Below are 18,241 nucleotides of genomic sequence, written 5' to 3'. Positions count from 1 at the left end.
ACCCGGAGGATTATACAGCGCCTGGGGGATGGGATGTGGAAGGCATTCAGGCTTAATTCGGGGAACTGGAGCACAGATCCAATTCTCTAAATCAAAAGCCCCTCACCAACATCAAGGAACCTTCCTTGAGGGGCCAACCCTTCCTAAACTTTTGTTTCTCTGCAGTCCTATTGTCTTCTAGTTTTTAATAATTATTCTATTGTACACTTTATCCAGTATACTCAAGAGGCTTATTACTCTATATTTCTTACTCTTTCTTTTTTGTCACCTTTTTACCTTTATGTAAAGGAAGGATGCTTGTGCTCTGTCAATCCCTTTGTACCCTTCCTCCCTCTCGTGTGTATACCGAACAAATATACCAACCACTCCAAGAGTATTTCACCACCTGCTTTTTTTTTTTTTTTTTTTTTTTTCAACAAGTTGGCCGTCTCCCACCGAGGCAGGGTGACCCAAAACAGAAAGAAAATCCCCAAAAAGAAAATACTTTCATCATCATTCAACACTTTCACCACACTCACACATTATCGCTGTTTTTGCAGAGGTGCTCAGGATACAACAGTTTAGAAGCATACACATATAAAGATACACAACATATCCCTCCAAACTGCCAATATCCCAAACCCCTCCTTTAAAGTGCAGGCATTGTACTTCCCATTTCCAGGACTCAAGTCTGACTATATGCTTCTTATATCTGCCTTAATTCCATCTGTCCCAACTGTTTTACCCTTTTCATTTTACACACTGCCTCCAGCAACTTCCCCATACTCCTATCTAGCCCTTTCCTATTCCTACAAGATGTACATCCCTGAATGAAATCGCTGCATCCCTTCAATATTTAACAGCTCCTCTCAAAATATTCCTTCCATCTTCCCAGTACCTTCACTTTCCATTTTTGCTGCCAAATTCATTTGAATGCCTTAAACCAACACATCCAGTCAATTACATTTCTTTAGCCACCATTATAACCAGATTAAGATTAAGATTAATGTAGTCTCAGGATTTTTAATATGGGCACTGATTAGATAGTCCACAACACATTAGAACAAGAAAACAGCATCACTGCACAATTCGAAAGAGCTATCCAGAATAGTAGTTCATACAAAAAAGGGTACAAGTAAGAGTCACTACTACTGGTGGTTAATTTAGAACCAATCAATAAGAAAAATGGCAGAAACACAAGTGATTTCATTGTCTCATTCCTGACCACAATACAGTGCCATGTGGAGGAATATAGAAAAACAATACCAGCTAAAAAAATTTACTGAATTACAGTACCATAGTACTGTTATTTTTAGAGGGAAGTGCTAGACCACAAGGGTACATACAGAACTTGTGGAATGGAAGGCAGCAAACAGGTTTGACCCAAGGAAAGGTAAGGACCTATTCCTCCAGTTAACCTAGTTTCTGAACCTGACTTATCTGCTGAAACTCTGATGCCATCATGTGAGGTACTTTTGATTCAAGAACTAGACTTTCCCCTTCCTTGGATCAAATGTAATTGCCTCATGTTCCACAAGTATGTATGACCCCTATGGGTTTAGTAATTCCCCCTAAATGTGTGTATAATCTGTAATACATACATGCTTATTTTCCTGAAGAGGATCTCAATGGTAGGCTCAGATATACAGCCCAGTATTGTACTTCTCTTACCATGTTCCATTTTCTCCCAGTGGTATTGTTTGTACGAATGATTAGCTTTTTTTTTTTTTTTTTTTTTTTTTTTTTAATGTATTTGGAATCTTCTAAATTTGAAAAATTTATATCACTGTATATCAGTTTCAACACACAAATACATTAATTACACTTTCTAAAATATAATGCTTACTGAAAAAAATCAATGGGCTAAAATAAATTTACATTATTAACATGCCTAACAACACTTCAAGGGGTTCTTTGATGTCATTGAAATTCTTGATCCAAGGAACTGGAGCTTTTCTCCCCTTGGCCCACTCTTAATTACATATTTCCCAGATGTGGTCTGATTCCCTATAGATTTAGTACTGTACCATGCACATACCTTTTTACCAAGATAGTGATTGAGATTATAAATTTGGTATACTATATGCAACAAAAAGGATTGGAAATGTAAACAAATTTATTATAAAGAATATATTTTTATGGTAGCATGATTTAAAAAACTTACAAGATTTCAATCTAGCTATGATGATTCATTAACTATATATACTCTCATCATAAAGGGACTACTGTGTATTTAATTTTTTTTTGTACACTGCTGATTTTAGAGTATATTTACAAGGAAAATATATACAGTACAATATGTACCTCATTTCCCCCTCCCCCTACAACTAGAAATTTCACAACAGGGGTAATTACTGACTAAATTGGCATTATCCACAAAGATCTGCAAATTACATTAAAAAATTAAACCCTTGATATTAATACTCCCATCAAGGGAGGTTCCTTGATGTCAAGGCTGGCAGAATGGTACAGTACAGGTGATTTGTGTTAAGTATGGTACAAAATTACACCACAGTATTTGATGGGAACAAAAAAACAAAAAAATGCTGTGCCGTACTGCCAGCCTTGCCTGGCACTGGTGAGGGACTTTTGATCCAAGGAATTGAGCATGTCCTCCCCTTCCTTGGATTTAACCTGATTTCCTTCCCTTCCTGCAGGCACTTTATGACTCCTACAGGTTTAGTGCTTCCACTGAATATAAATATATATATATGTATGTATGTGTGTGTGTGTGTGTGTGTGTGTGTGTGTGTGTGTGTGTGTGTGTGTGTGTGTGTGTGTGTGTGTGTGTGTGTGTGTGTGTGTGTGTGTGTGTGTGTGTGTGTGTGTGTGTGTGTGTGTGTGTGTGTAATTAATTCTAATATTTCAAACTACACTTTTATAGCAGCTGGCTAACGAGTGTGATTTTTGAGCATTCTCAATTTTTTTAATTGCTCTTTCAAATGCCTAAAGACAAACATATGAAATCCTTTATTGTATATACAAAAGATTCCACAGGATACACACCTCAAGGTAGCAGCATTCAAGGGAATAAAGATTAAAGGGTTTCTTTAATAGTTATTAAAAAAAAATTGAATGATACTGAAATGGCAGTTATAATCTAAAATATATCATGTGGTATACATGCATAATTTTATAGTAAATACTTTAAGATGAAAAATAAGAGATTCCCAAAATGAAGCTGATTTTTTCTGAAGAAAAAAAGACCACTTACAATAATTTTAGAAAGCACTTTTTGTTCAGACTTTTTCTAAAGTTGTGCTATTGGGCAAATTAGATTTAAAATAGAATATATATGCTTCAATTTTGAAAGAAAATTTCAGATTCAGAGAAAATTTTATTTGTGAGAATAATGAGAGGGATTACTGAATAAGTATAGCAGCTACTTAAAGGGTGGATAAGGTTAACAGCAACATTATGCAAACATTTATACATAATCCACACGTAACAGAAAATGACAAAAGGTTCTAAAACATGTGAACTTCATATAAAAGTTCATTGTTTTTAATGTATGATGTGCACTACTGTATATAAAACATCACTATCAAGCGTTACTGTAAAACAAACAAATAAAAAGATGGGCAATTACAGAATTGAATTTCATTCACACATTGTGAATCTTTCAAACAAGTTGAAGCTCGTTTATTTGGGTAAGGATACGAGGTCAGGTTACTTTTGAAAGAAAAAATAAGTTTGTTCCAAATTCTTATATTAGATAAGCATACATTCACTTAAAATATGGTAATGAGAGCAAATACAGCATAGAGAAGTGCACATGGATAAGCAACTAAAGGCTGTTGGTGGTCCATGGATAAGCCTGTTACAAACAACTTTGATGCAGATATGGAACACCACAAAATTGCTGCTCCAGTGAGTACAATACCCATAGGCCCTTGTAAAGACACTAAAACATTTATGCCAGCTAGACCCACCATAGGTAACAAGCAATAACCCAATATACTTACAACTACACCTAAGCTCACTCCTGACATTGACATCATATTTAAGAGTCCATACATAGAAATGCATCCCAGCAGTCCAATGCCATATATGTATCCAAACTGGGCTTTACCAGAGAGTAATAGAAAACTACCAAAAGCCAAACAAAATGCCAGAGGTCCAGCTAAGTCTGTGTCTTGAAGTATGGTAGGATCAGTTCTACGCATTGGGTTAAGAACTGTAAGAGTTTTCTGCACAATAGCATCAGGGTTAATTCCTAATTCCTCTAATAATGGTGGTTCATCCTCCAAAGAATAAGTATCTTCAACAGGGGATTCTGGACTCATGCCTGGTGTCATGATGGAAGGTCCTGGTGTAAAGAATGTGGATGGCTGGCCACCTCCACTATTGTAAGAAGCAGATGGGTTAGATACTCCTTGATTTTGTTGATTGTTATATTCAAAATTTTGAAACTGTTGCTCCTGTCCAAAATCTGAAGAGCCCATGTCATAAGAAAAGCTTCCTTGGTCTCCCCAACCACTCCCATACGGCTGCTGCTGTTGATCCCAGCTGTATGACATCTGCAATCAAGTGCGTTTTTAAAATAAAGCTAGAACTTAATTGTCTTAACACACGTTAAGAATTTGCTTATAAAGTAACCATCACAAAGCACTGTTCATTCAACAGAGATTTAAAATGCTTATCAAAGAAATTTTAATTAAAAATGCTGAAAAGATTTAGAGCTTGAAGAGGTATTCATTCCACTTTCAAAGACGAAAAACTGTCAAAACAAAAGTATACGTAATTAAATTTAAATGCTGCACAAGTTTTACAAATGCCATAAAAGAAAGCCTTCCACAGTTTTCCTTCAGCTCATACGCCCAGGGTTTTCCACATACATGTATATATTTCACAATTTAGAAGCATTTAAGAGCAGCCTTTCAAGATGTTTAAAGCATCACATTCTGAAAAGATATATTTATTGTTCTGGAATTTGAAAAGTGCAGTAACTATTAGTTACCCGAGGAGTAGAAGACTATCAAAGAGTGCTAATTTCCTTCACTTGCCAACTACATCAACAAGCGCCAGGGAATATTTTTTCCAGAGATGCGGTTACTGTACAATGTACTCGGACAATTTGGGGTGGCAAGGGATACTACTGAGAAGTATAACTTTGAAGAGCTCTCACCTTACCTACCCAAAAGACCTACCTTAATCACTTAAATAAACTGAAAGCCATCAGAAAGGGAACCAGTGTACTGGCCGAGTTGAAAGAAGGAGTAACCAGATTCTTTAAGGTAACAAACAATTTCCTTTATCATCATCAAGGGATGATAAAGGCACCTTGTTGCAGAAGTGCAGGAGAAGCACATTTGACCTGCAGTCTTAGGTATCCAGAGCCAAATTCTGAGAGGCAGAAAATGTGGGCAAGTCTTCCAACATCTGCCTGTTAACAAGCAGTAAACAGATACCTTGGAGTTAGTCTACTGTTATGAGTTACATCCTGAGTAGATCCCAAAAAAGGATACCAACAGAAATAATTCACATTGCTTGGCTTTCTTGGGTTATACACGATTATCAACCTTCCAGGATTACTAATATGAATAAAAGTTGTCTTCTCCAAAGAGATGACGAGTAGAACAAGTTACGAAGTACCATCACTGAAACTAATATCTTGAGAAGCTTTAATAGGTTATGGCAGTTATATGATCAAGAATGGTTGTATGTGAGAAAGACCTGCCTAGCATAAGCCAATAGGCACACTGCAGGGCTCCTCTATTCTGTTCATAAGTAATACTGCATACCTTATGGGGAGTTCTGAGGGTTCAATTAAACTTTAAAAAGTTATATAAGTGGATCTGTGTGGAAAAGCATACAATAAAAATATGAAAATTTAAGAATATTCCGAACAAGAGTGAAGGTACAGCACTTAAAAGGGTTTCCAAAACAGTCAACAATACAGTTGACATATATTTCTAGGCAAATTTCCAGGCAAATGCTTTGATAATTATAAATAATGAAATAAAATAAATGTAATGTAGTAATAAACAGCTGCAAATTAGCAGTGGACATAAGGAGTGGCATTTTGAAAAAATATGTAAACTGCAAGCATAGTCTGGAAAGCTGTAAATTCAATAACAGTAAGGAATATAGGAGGTAGGTGCTCAAGTACAATATAATAAACTATGGTGTTATATTATTTTTTACAAAGACAATACTGTAAATCATTAGCTTTAACATTATCAATAGAAATATTGTATTTTACATATAGTACTGTATTCATACCCTGTCCAAGGAGTGCCTCAAGGCCAGCAACAGGCTTTGATTCACAGAATTTGAGCTATGCTTCCCTTCACTGGACCTAACAATTTCCCATTCCAAAGATGCTTTATGACACCTGTGAATATATGTACATACATATGTCTTTCTCCAAATAAGCAGCCATCTTTAATACATCTTAAAAGTGTGTTTTATTGAGGCCATTTACACATCTATCTGAAGCAGTGAATTTTTTTTGTAGCCTTACTTATTCACATGTAGTAAGTAATATTGTACAAAATTTTCAACCAGGGAACAAATGTCAGAGATGAAAAGCACAGTGTTATTACATTCATGGGGAAGTGCTAAACCCATAAAAGTCACACAGTGCCTAGGGCAATGGAGGGCATTGTAGTTTAAATGAAGGAAGGGGAGCACAGGTCCAATCCCTTAGATCAAGAACACTTACCAGCATCAAGGAACCTCCCTTGAGGGGGGGGGGGGGAAAGCATACGAGAGTAGGTGAAACAACACCTATCTGTTATCTACAAATTCCCTTTCTCTGTTAATTCCTTACCTAGCCCTTAAGCCTTTTACATTTTCATGAATTTTATATTTTCATTAATTATTGAATTTGCAAAGTACATATAAATATAATATCAATCCTATATAAAAAGATTGACTTTGTAATGTCTTATTCTGCATAGAAGGCATTGTTAATAGCAACCCAATGAACTAGTGTCTTAGTGCTGAGAAAAAGCAGAAGCAAATACGAAAGATTATCACAAATGTAATTAGGCAACTTCGATCAGCAATAAAAAATTATAATTTATTTTAATTTCATTTATGTATGAAAACAAATACAGTGGACCCCCGGTAAACGAACTTTCATTCCAGTAGTATGTTCAGGTGCTAGTACTGACCGAATTTTTTCCCATAAGGAATATTGTGAAGTAGATTAGTCCATTTCAGACCCCCAAACATACACGTACAAACGCACTTACATAAATACACTTACATAATTGGTTGCATTTGGAGGTGATCGTTAAGCGGGGGTCCACTGTACAGTGGTACCTCGGTATATGTCCTTAATCCGTTCCAGGACCTTGGACTTGTACCAAACAGGAAGTGTACCAAACGAATTTTCACGTAAGAAATATAGGGAAAACGATTAATTCATTCCCATGAAAAAAAAATCCCATATTATACACTGATGGGGCTGCATAAAATAATTTAAACATTGCTTAATACTAAAATATGTAATTTAAACACTGCTTAATACTAAAATACATACATGAATACAAAAGAATTAGATGAAATTAATGTAAATTTAACATCACTTGACTTTGCTGAAAAGAATCGAGTACCTACTAGGATAGTGCTGAGAAGGGAGGAGGAGGAGGAGGAAATGTTATTGTTTGGAAGGAGAGTCCTCTTCTCTTTTCTATCTCCTTTCCCTATTTGGACCTGGTTGAAGCTCACCAGGTTCGACTTTTACTAAAAATCTGTCCAAAAAACTTTGCTTCTGCCTTCTCCACAGGATGTTCGGAAATGTGACATCATCTGGTCTTTCCAGACAACGCTATTATGGCTTGTTTGGACTTTGTTGGGGTGGTACTTCTCTGCAAAGTTTTTGATGTCCATCCATTTGACAAAGCTTTCCTCGATTCATGAAGTAGGGGCTTCTTCTATCTCTTCAGAATGCATCCATCTTAGTCTTGTGCTCCTCCTTCTCAAGTGCCTGCAGCTCTTCAGTGGTCAGCTCTTCTCTGTGCCCCTCCACTAACTCCACATCACCATCACTCACATCCAGAGCCATGGACCTGCCCAGAGAGACAATATCCTCCACTATAGACAGCCTCAAAGCCTTCAAAGTCTTCACAACACTGAATGCCAGTCCTCTTTTTAAAATTATCAAACCAGCCACGGCTGGCTTTAAACGCTTCACTTTCTTGGCTCATCCCTGCTTTGTTTTTCAAAAGACTAGCATTCATCAGTTTTTGCCTTTTAACAAATCACTGCCTCTGATATGCTATCACTGGCACACTGTTTTTCTGTTATCCAGATCAAAAGCAATTTTTCAACATGCTCTAATGTCTCTGATCTTTGTTTGGTAATCAATTTCACCCCCTTTGCAACGTTTGCCAATTTAATAACATCTTTGTTTTTCATAATCGTAGATACCATTGTTCTCAGCATACGGCATTCAGCAGCCAAGTCCCGGATACACATGCCACCTTCATACTTTTCAACAACCTCTTTTTTCACCTCCATGATGATCCTAACCATTTTCTTCGTTGCTTGGCTCTTCTCATTAACTTTCTTAGAATGCATGGTTTATGAATTTACTAAAAATTTATACGAAAACACAAAATCACAAGAAAATTCTCGGAGTTTGTGTGGGTTGTTCACTGAATGGTAGCAACAGGCATACTGACGCCAGTGGGCAGTCGTGGCTTTGTCTCGAGAGAGGGGTAAACCAAGGGTAGCGCGCAGTATCATGACTCATTTTGACCCATACAAGTTCTAGCACGCGAGTCGTATTCCAAACAAAGGTCATATACCAAGCAAAAATTTCCCTGTCCAAACAGGATGTATTCCAAGTTGGACTTATTCCAAAGCGGACGTATACCGAGGTACCACTGTACGTGTGTTTAATATAGGGAGATTATAGATTTTACTCAGATTAGCTCGAGGGGTTGGGTTAGTAATCCATGATAACCCAAGAAAGCCCCAATGCATGGCCAATGGCACCCCAAATAATAAATACTGTACTACCAATAATAAAAATAAAATATTAATAGGAACAATAATAAATAACAGTTATATGTAATCATAATAAATCAGCAAAGAATGTTTAAAATTCTTTCACTCATGAAGTGTGAACAAAAGCATCTTTACAAAACTTTGCTATTATAACCGATTTGTAATATACGGAGTAAAAACAGGGTTTGCTCTGCAAATGCAGCTTCAAGACTAGGCTCATAGATCCCCTTCTAACTACAACGCCACCCCGCAAATCCTTCCTATATAGAAATTCTGAAGTCATTCTTGTATCTTTCCACTGGGGTCCACTGATCCTCCCAAGAATGTGATCAACAAGCCTACTAACACCCAGGGTACTATTTGATCTTGTAATCTATGAATCAATGTTTACTTTACACCTAGGTGCAAAACAAAAAAAATTTTTTTTGTTCATATGGCCTAACCCAATGTTACCCAACCTAACCAACAATTTTACAGCTAGTTTAGACTAGATTAGGTTCAGTTACATTAATTAACTTAAAAAAAATAAGTCTTCTTTTCTATTTGTCCAAAATACAATCATTTCCATTTCAATACCTAGTTAATAAAAAAAAATTACATAAATTATATTATTTGCCTATTTTCACCTAAGCAATTTCCACAAACGACTTTTCCCCAGGAATGGATAGCATAGATGGGTCATTAAGTACATTTTTTTCTTGGGACAGACATCCATTATTTGATATAAATAACAACCATGTTATCAATTCCATGGGGAAAAAATAAGTCAGTCAGTCACTTGTCCTAGGTTGTCGGTTAGATTAAGTTTGGTCAAATTAGGTTAGGTTGTACAGAAAAGGATCTCTTCTAATAGGCACTAAATACTTTATACTGTATATATATATATCACTATAGCACAACACAATTTTGAAGAAATTAGATAAAATAAAAACAACCAGGAGTATACCTGGAGGGGGTTTCAGGGGTCAATGCCCACTGCAGCCCAGTCTGTGACCAGGCCTTGTAAAGTACATATTGACCCAGGAATGTTATTTATAATTTAAAAGAATTAAGAATCTCTGTCCAGGAAAATGTAAACAATTACCAATCAATGTGCTGAGGTTTTATTGCCCTCCCCATTAAAAGGTGCTGTGGGCTGACCAAATATATATAGGTAGGAAATGGAAATAAGTCACCTTGTCTTAACTTTTTTGGGGTTACCCTTAAACCCATTTTATTTGCAGATGACAACTTGTGTCTTTTCTCACCCAAACCCAACCATACAAACAGACAGTAAATGTTGAACTACTTAAAATATCTACTTGGACGATTACCAACAAACTTACTCTCAACATGAACAAAACCTACTTCATGCTTTTTGGAAACAGAGCTTCAAATGTACAGGTAAACATATTGATAAATGTTTCACCTATCTTGAGACAGGCAGAGGGCAAATTTCTAGGTCTCCACCTTGACTGCAGTCTCAAATTTCAGACACAAATACAGCAAATTTCCAAGAAAGTCTCCAAAACAGTAGGCATACTTTCAAAGATACGGTACTATGTACCCCAATCAGCTTTTCTAGCTTTGTACCACTCTCTCATTTACCCTTACCACATCTATGGTATTTGTGCATGGGGTTCAACCACAGCAAATCACCCTAAGCCTTTAATAACTCAGAAAAAAGCTGATTACTAACTCCTGCATTAGACACACTCCACCTCTTTTCAAGTCTTAACTTGCTAAATATACAAAATATTCACACTTATTATTGTGCCTACTATATACACAGAACACTATACTCTCAAACTCCTCCTTGATAACTATAACAGAACACACAACCATAATACGAGACACAGATCACTCTTCAATATCCCCCATGTTCATCTCTCTCCATGCAAAAATGCTATGCACGTAAAAGGCCCAAAGAATTAGAATTCATTGACAGAACAAACTAAAGGACCTCTGTCTGCAAATCAGTTTAAGACCCAAATAAGAAATCACCTCATCAGCCAAAACTAACCAGACAAATCATACCTAATCACTACCAGCTTCTCAACAGCTGCTCATATTGTGCTGATGAATGCTCAACCACTTACTACTTTGAAATTAGGATGTCTGTTTTTTTCATTGTTTTAAATAGTAGTAGATTATAATACAGTACATCATAATGTAAACTGTTCCAGTGTAATACCAAATTTCATTGTTTTAAATAGTACTAAACTGTAATACATCACATTGTAAATTGTTTTAAATTGTTACATTGTAATACTGTAATCTTTATTAACTAATTCAATAGTGCAACAAGTCTCTACTAGACTTATCAAAAGCATGTAGCATCACATGATATAGTTTTTAATTCTCCTGTACTCACTGTAACTCATCTGACGACCATATGAACTATGTATTATTATAATAAAAAAGAAGCTCTAAACCACAAGGGCTATACAGCGCTGCAACTATGTATTATTTCCTTACTCAAGTTAATCTTTAAGTTTGCCCGAAATGCTCTGCATACAAAGGAGCTTTTGGCATGTACACCCAACTATTATATTCCTCTGTACAATCATGTAATTTGTCAAAATAAAAATCTTAATCTTAGATGTTGTCATTACAAATTAACAAATTAAAAGGTTGACAATAACACGGGGGGATAGCTAGTAGATTAAGCCTTAGGTAACCCTGTGGTAAAAAGGAATATGTATTATATACGAGTTTTCTATCCCTCCGGCTCTCTCCTGTAAGTAATTTCCTTAAAAATGTCTCGCCTACTTGGGTATCTGTTGCTGTGTGAGACCCGCCCTTACCTACAGTCTGTTATTGAAAATTAACCGCCATAAGGTATCCATGGCGACTATTTATCATACCCATCCTTCAGTGTCAATTCCTAAACTGACTTGAAGTGTGCAGGTGATAAGTCTAAGTAAAACTCACCGTGAATATTATTAGTGGCTTCTCCTTGTCAACTTCTGCCAAGTTGTCTGTTTTGGCTGCGGTCATCCACCTTCATAATTATAATCACTTATTTTTAATACTAATTTAGCTTTAGCTTCATTATTCTTCTTTTTTATTATTTTCATTTGATTAATATATATTCCCTTATGCCTATAAATTGTATTAGTCTACAATACTTCCCATGAGGAGTTATTAAATACTATATATAATCTAACTTAACTGAAATGCTACCAGCTAATTAAAGATTCTGGAATGTGTTTCAGAAATGATATTCAATATTATATCTATGTAGTTTATAACAATCTGCTTACTTTCATAATATAATAAACTATAAAAATATATCACCCAGCTTCACGGTGGATGTGAACGAGGTCTCGACCCGCTTTAATACGATGTTCACTTATAGGACTTTCATAAATTTTATTATAAAACAAAGTAAATACCTTTGTAACTTGTCATGATTGTGACCAGATCTACCTGGAGTTCATTACCTTTGTAACTTGTTCAGCTATCAAAACTTTGGGGCCCAGTCCCTGGGCCCATTATGTACCTCTGTAACCTTTTGACTACCACCCTATTCCTACCACCTTATTCCTAGGTCACAGTGGTGCTTATGCTAACCTTCCTATGGTGTAGAAATATGGCCAGACTTAGGCTTGGTTACAAGTACTTCTGGCAGTTTGGGAGACACACAGATGATGATCAAACTAAATGTAAATTATGTGATCAGGCATATGGTCACTCTCTTGAACACTATGTGCTTAATTGTCCACTTATTGAGGAATACAGAGACAGACAGTATAATAACCTATGTGACATGTCAAGATATCTTATTAATGAAAATAAGATACCAGATATACTAAGCAAATTTCCTAAATTTGCTTGTAACAGATAAGTGAACTATAGATATGTAGATATAAATCCATATGTATTCCTGTTAACCCTTTGGGGCCTAGTTCCTAGGCCTTTTGTGTATCCATATGCTCTCGCGCTACCGTCCACAGGATGGATATGGGGTGCACAATAAACTAGCCACTTCGGTGGCAAAATCTAATCTAATCTACACATATGCTGCTATGTATGATAATCTATGTAACTGTATTTGTGTATACCTGAATAAACTTACTTACTTAGGCTGGTATGAGAGAGAGTGAGGCTGGTATGAGAGATAGTGAGGCTGGTAGAAAGGAGAGTGAGGCTGAGATGAGAGAGAGTGAGGCTGGTATAAAGGAGAGTGAGGCTGGGATGAGAGATAGTGAGGCTGGGATGAGAGAGAGTGAGGCTGGGATGAGAGAGAGTGAGGCTGGTAGAAAGGAGAGTGAGGCTGGGTGAGAGAGAGTGAGGCTGGTAGAAAGGAGAGTGAGGCTGGGTTGAGAGAGAGTGAGACTGGTAGAAAGGAGAGTGAGGCTGGGATGAGAGAGAGAGTGAGGCTGGTATGAGAGAGAGTGAAGCTGGTAGAAAGGAGAGTGAGGCTGGGATGAGAGTGAGGCTGGTAGAAAGGCTTGACAGAGTAGAGAACAGAGCAAGACGTCTCATCTCTCGCCTGGACTCATCCTGGATAGATCTGTCATTTCAGCAGAGCTTTCAACACAGGAGGGATGTGGGTGGCCTTACTGTTATGTACAAGACCAATACTGTCAAAGTACTACACTTGGATCCACTTCGAGGACAACGTGAAACAAGCTTTTATGCCACAAGACGGGCAGAAAGCAGCAACTTCACTCTGGCTGTACCCTTCTCCAGAACATCACTCCATCTGAGATCATATATACCCAGGATGACTCGAGTATGGAACACATTCGTACAGCATAATGATGTCAACGAGATAAAGTCAGTTGATCAAATGAAAATGCTGGCTCACAGATGGCTCCAACTTCATCCTGATGCCTACTTGTATGTCTCATAACAATAAAAATGCTTTCAAATGAGCTGATGTAGGTAACAGCTCTTATCTTGCCAATAAAGTTAGGAATCCTTAACCTGTAAATAGCTTGTCAATAATGCTAGGGATCCTTAACCTAACCTTGTCAAACCCTGTGTAAAAAAAAAAAAAAAGGAGAGTGAGACTGGGATGAGAGAGAGTGAGGCTGGTAGAAAGGAGAGTGAGGTCGGTATAAGGGAGAACGAAGCTGGTATAAAGGATAGTGAGGTTAATATAAGGGATAGCGAAACTTAAAATGGTTATAACACCATAATTTTTAAAGGGGTGGACCGGTAAGCCAGCGGAAGGCCTCGGTCAGATGACCAAAGCTCCAAAGGTGGGTCATCATCTAACTAAGACCCGTGTCAGGAAACACTCGTCCTGTTTCCTGACAAACCTTACCTATCCTAATATAAGGGATAGCGAGGTAGGTAAAGAGGAGAGTAAGTAAGGCAGAAAGAAGCAGGTGGTGGATGTGAAGGAGTGGGTGGGAGGCCCCAGGAGGCAGCTTGTTGTTGTGGAGCTTAACCCACGCCAGAGAAAGTCTTCCTCAATTATTTAATTTCCTTGGTGCCCTCCTCGTCTCCTTCTGCCAAAATGAGTGAGACGAGTGCAGTCGTGGAGAAATCTCTTCGTTCAGTCTTTGGTTGGTAGCAGACTGATAAATAAATAAGGGTTCAGAGTTGTGTATATTTACAGGTCTCAGTTTGACGAATGAAAACTTGAATGACTCATTGAGACAAATCATTAAGAATTCACACCAATACTTGAACCTGGTTACAGAGCCTAAAGGTTTTAACTTAGTAATAATCTTTAAAACCCTTTGATATCTAGACTGCCTGTAGTTTTATGGTATGTGATTTTTTGGTCATGATGCTGTGATAGACCCATTGGAAATAAGTCACTTGACTTTTTTGGGTTATCCTAGGTAATCTGCACAGTTGCTGCTATGTATGATAATTTATGTAATTATTTATGTGCACCTGTACCTGAATAAACTTATAGAGCTACTGTACTAATCTGTTATTTGGAATAATCATTGTATCCAGACAGTTATTGTATTGAATGTCCCCTAATGTAAAAAAAAAAAAGTTACCTGAACTTATTTGATTGAACTTTTAACTCAATATTTTTTACTGACATGTACCATGCTATGCTTTTATTTACTTACATGTGTGCATATGTTAGTCATATGCACACATGGCCTGGTGGCTAAAGCTCCCGCTTCACACGCGGAGGGCCCGGGTTCGATTCCCAGCAGGTGGAAACATTTCAACATGTTTCCTTACACCTGTTGCCCTGTTCACCTAGCAGCAAATAGGTACCCGGGTGTTAGTCGACTGGTGTGGGTCGCATCCTGGGGGACAAGATTGAGGACCCCAATGGAAATAAGTTAGTCCTCGATGACGCACTGACTTTCGTGGGTTATCCTGGGTGCTAACCCTCTGGGGTTAAAAATCTGAACAAAATCTTATCTATCTTATTCTATACATGTATATCATTAATGTCTTTGTATACATACAGTGCTCATCATTAAAGTGTGCTGCCCCCCTCCCCATTTTGTCTCTGACTTTTTTGGGTTATCCTAGGTAATTTCCACATATCTTACTATGTATGATAATTTTATTTATGTAGATTTGTGCCTAAATAAACTTATTAAACCATGACCACAAAATAGGTCATCCTTTTTGCTTAAGGACATCCTTCAACTGCTTAGGGAGTGATTAATGTACATTCTTCAGGGTTTCATGTGGTAAATTTCACCAAGATTCACAGATGTCATCTTAAAGTTATTGGAGTGAGCTGATATCCTACCCCCAGTAGATCTCTGTCTCAATCTAGAGGTTCTTTGTGGGATTCATATCTGGATAGTGTCCTGGCCAGTCATCAAAGAAAGTGTACCTCACATTTGCAAAGCCACTGAGCAGCAGATTTTGTGGATACCTGGAGAGTATACCTAGAGAGGGTTTTGGGGGTCAACAGCCCTGTAGCCCAGTCTGTGACCAGGCCTCATGGTGGATCAGGGCTTGATCAACCAGACTTAGTGTTGGCTGCATGCAACCCGACATATGAACCACAGCCCGGCTGGTCAGGTACTGACTTGAGTTGCCTGTCCAGCTCCTCCTTGAAGACAGCCGGGGTCTATTGGTAATCCCCCTTATGTATGCTGGGAGGCAGTTGAACAGTCTTGGGCCCCTGACACTTTTTGTGTTGTCTCTTATCGTGCTAGTGGCACCCCTGCTTTTCATTGGGGGGATGTTGCATCATCTCCCGAGTCTTTTGCTTTCATAGGGGGTGTTTATTGTCTTGCATAACAGTCACTGCATTGCGTGAAAGATTCGGGTGAACAATAACAATGTTAGTTGGGATGTTTTTCGTATTTCCCCTAGATTTTTTTTTTTTTTTTTGGCACGGGCATATCACCATTCTCAAGGAACTGTTACAACCAGGTCCTCACTGAATACACTCACACGTTGATGGCTTCTGTCATTTGCTTTCCCCCCTCAAGGGAAGTTCCTTGACAATGGTGAGGGGCTCTTGATCTAAGGAATTGGATCTGTGCTCTGGTTCCCTGAATTGAGCCTGAATACCTTCCATGCCCCCTCACATGCTCTGTATAATCCTATGGGTTTAGTACCCCCCATGATTATAATAACAATAATAATATTTGCTTTGGTTGTTGGCCTGCCATATGTAATCCAGGGATCTGTGCAATTGTCTCAAGTCAGTGACTTCTTTCCACATTAATTTGTTAATTCCTAAAAATTTCAGACAAACTCGGCACTCAAGACCCCATGGAATGGGGGGGGGGGACCACAGACATAAATTCAGCTACACAAGTCTAGAAGGCACTTAGGATGCCGCCAGTGTCTCACATATGTTGACCCAGAAAATTTTATATTGCCACCTCTGACTACATAATTAGCTCTCATTTTCAATCTCCATTTGGCTCTAGATCTTCCCAGTTTATTTCAGTATGGTGGGAGTCTCTTATAATCATTAACTTTCCATTGCTCATGTCATGGAGCCTTAGGGAATCCTGAGACATCCCACCTAGAGTTGCCAGGCCAACATAACTTTTGTCTTACAGAAAAACATACCACGGTAGGGCATTACTTTGGATATTAAAGCGCTATATGCCAGGTGCCTTCCACTTGGCATACCTTAATGACCAATACTGTATACATAAAATATTTATTGTCCTTTTAGCCTTGAAGTTAAGTTTAAGTTTGTCCAAAATGTTCTGCATAACCCGAGTTTTCCATGTGCAACATTAAATGTCATTTATATTTGCACAAAAGATGTATCCTGTGATAATGAATTTGAATTTGAGTGATACTCTATGTAATTTATTAACATGAGATGCAATATATAGTTGTCAGTACAGTGGACCCCGGGTTAACGATATTTTTTCAATCCAGAAGTATGTTCAGGTGCAAGTAATGACCGAATTTGTTCCCATAAGGAATATTGTGAAGTAGATTAGTCCATTTCAGACCCCCAAACATACACATACAAACGCACTTACATAAATACACTTACATAATTGGTCGCATTCGGATGTGATCGTTATGCGGGGGTCCATTGTATATTATTAGTAAACTGTATGTAAGCAAAACCCTCGTCTGAGGCCAGGTTGTCAGGGTACAGTCCTCAAAACCAGTCACAAGTATGTCATGGGTAAAGGGGTACCAGTATTTAATGATAGTATTTTTTTTTTTTTTTTTGACAGTTGGTAACATTCCATATGAAGCAACTGAAGAGAAACTCCGTGACATATTCAGCCAGGTTGGCCCTGTGCTGTCATTCAAGTAAGTATATGCATAGTTGTACAACATCACAAAATTAGTTAGAAACACTTACTTGTAACATGAATTGAAACCATTGTTGGCCACTTTAATTACCAGGGTACTTGAAGAGATTTTTATGAACTTTTTGGAGTTTTATAATATTGACAAATTTAGTTTTTAATGGTTGCAAGTTGCTTTAACTAGGTGTAATTCAGTGGTGTGGTCAAATTCTAACATTAGGGTATATCTAGAGTATACCTGGAGGGGAGTTTTGGGGGTCAACGCCCCTTCGGCCCAGTCCATGACTATGCCTCATGATGGATCAGGGCCTGATCAACCAAGCTTTACTGCTGGTTGCTCATGAACTGACCTATGAACCACAACTCAGCTTATCAAGTACTGACTTTAGGTGCCTGTCCAGCTTCTTGAAGACAGCCAGGGGTCTATTGGTATGCTGGGAGGCAGCTGAACAGTCTTGGGCCCCTGACACTTATTGTGTTGTCTCAGACCAGGCTGCAAGGGTGTTGACCCCCAAAACCCTCTCCAGATATACTCCAGGTACTTGTGGTGCCCCTGCTTTTCATTGGGGGGGGGGATGTTGCATCTCCTGCCAAGTGTTTTGGTTTTGTAGGGTGAGAGCATTTAAGAAGGG

The 18,241-nt window shown here is 37.9% G+C and overlaps 2 protein-coding genes across 5 annotated transcripts in view; one reads left to right on the top strand and one right to left on the bottom strand.

Annotated features, from left to right (window-relative positions):
• Positions 1–1,696: 1,696 nt before the first annotated feature.
• Yip1d1 (Yip1 domain-containing 1) lies at positions 1,697–11,967 on the bottom strand. Of its 3 annotated transcripts, none has more exons than XM_053794042.2 (2): positions 11,857–11,967; positions 1,697–4,499 (listed from the first exon to the last, which is right to left on the bottom strand). In XM_053794042.2, exons 1-2 carry the CDS (start codon positions 11,920–11,922, stop codon positions 3,711–3,713), a joined length of 855 nt encoding a protein of 284 aa, XP_053650017.1. In that variant the 5' UTR covers positions 11,923–11,967; the 3' UTR covers positions 1,697–3,710. The 3 variants fall into 3 exon arrangements, with proteins under 3 accessions (XP_053650017.1, XP_053650018.1, XP_053650019.1); XM_053794043.2 differs by having other exon boundaries at positions 11,730–11,860; XM_053794044.2 differs by lacking the exon at positions 11,857–11,967 and adding an exon at positions 11,790–11,846.
• A 2,296-nt stretch (positions 11,968–14,263) lies between these two features.
• CstF64 (cleavage stimulation factor subunit 2 CstF64) overlaps positions 14,264–18,241 on the top strand; it is a 39,320-nt gene continuing 35,342 nt past the window's right edge. For both annotated transcript variants that reach the window (XM_053794039.2, XM_053794038.2), the window contains exons 1-2: positions 14,264–14,444; positions 17,532–17,610. In XM_053794039.2, the coding sequence (XP_053650014.1) occupies positions 14,396–14,444; positions 17,532–17,610 (128 nt within the window). In that variant the 5' untranslated portion in view covers positions 14,264–14,395. The remainder of the gene's footprint in view (positions 14,445–17,531; positions 17,611–18,241) is intronic.

The sequence above is a fragment of the Cherax quadricarinatus genome, chromosome 56, assembly GCF_038502225.1.
Source record: "Cherax quadricarinatus isolate ZL_2023a chromosome 56, ASM3850222v1, whole genome shotgun sequence".
Lineage (NCBI taxonomy): Eukaryota > Metazoa > Arthropoda > Malacostraca > Decapoda > Parastacidae > Cherax > Cherax quadricarinatus.
This window is presented reverse-complemented; position numbering and strand designations above follow the sequence as displayed.

What these genes read in the sequence shown, in the direction of transcription:
- Yip1d1 (XM_053794042.2), bottom strand. Translation starts at nt 11,922, where the DNA reads ATGACCGCAGCCAAAACAGACAACTTGGCAGAAGTTGACAAGGAGAAG. An exon ending in AGCCACTAATAATATTCACG is followed by an intron (nt 4,500 to 11,856) that starts GTGAGTTTTACT and finishes ACTTGATTGCAG; the next exon opens with ATGTCATACAGCTGGGATCA.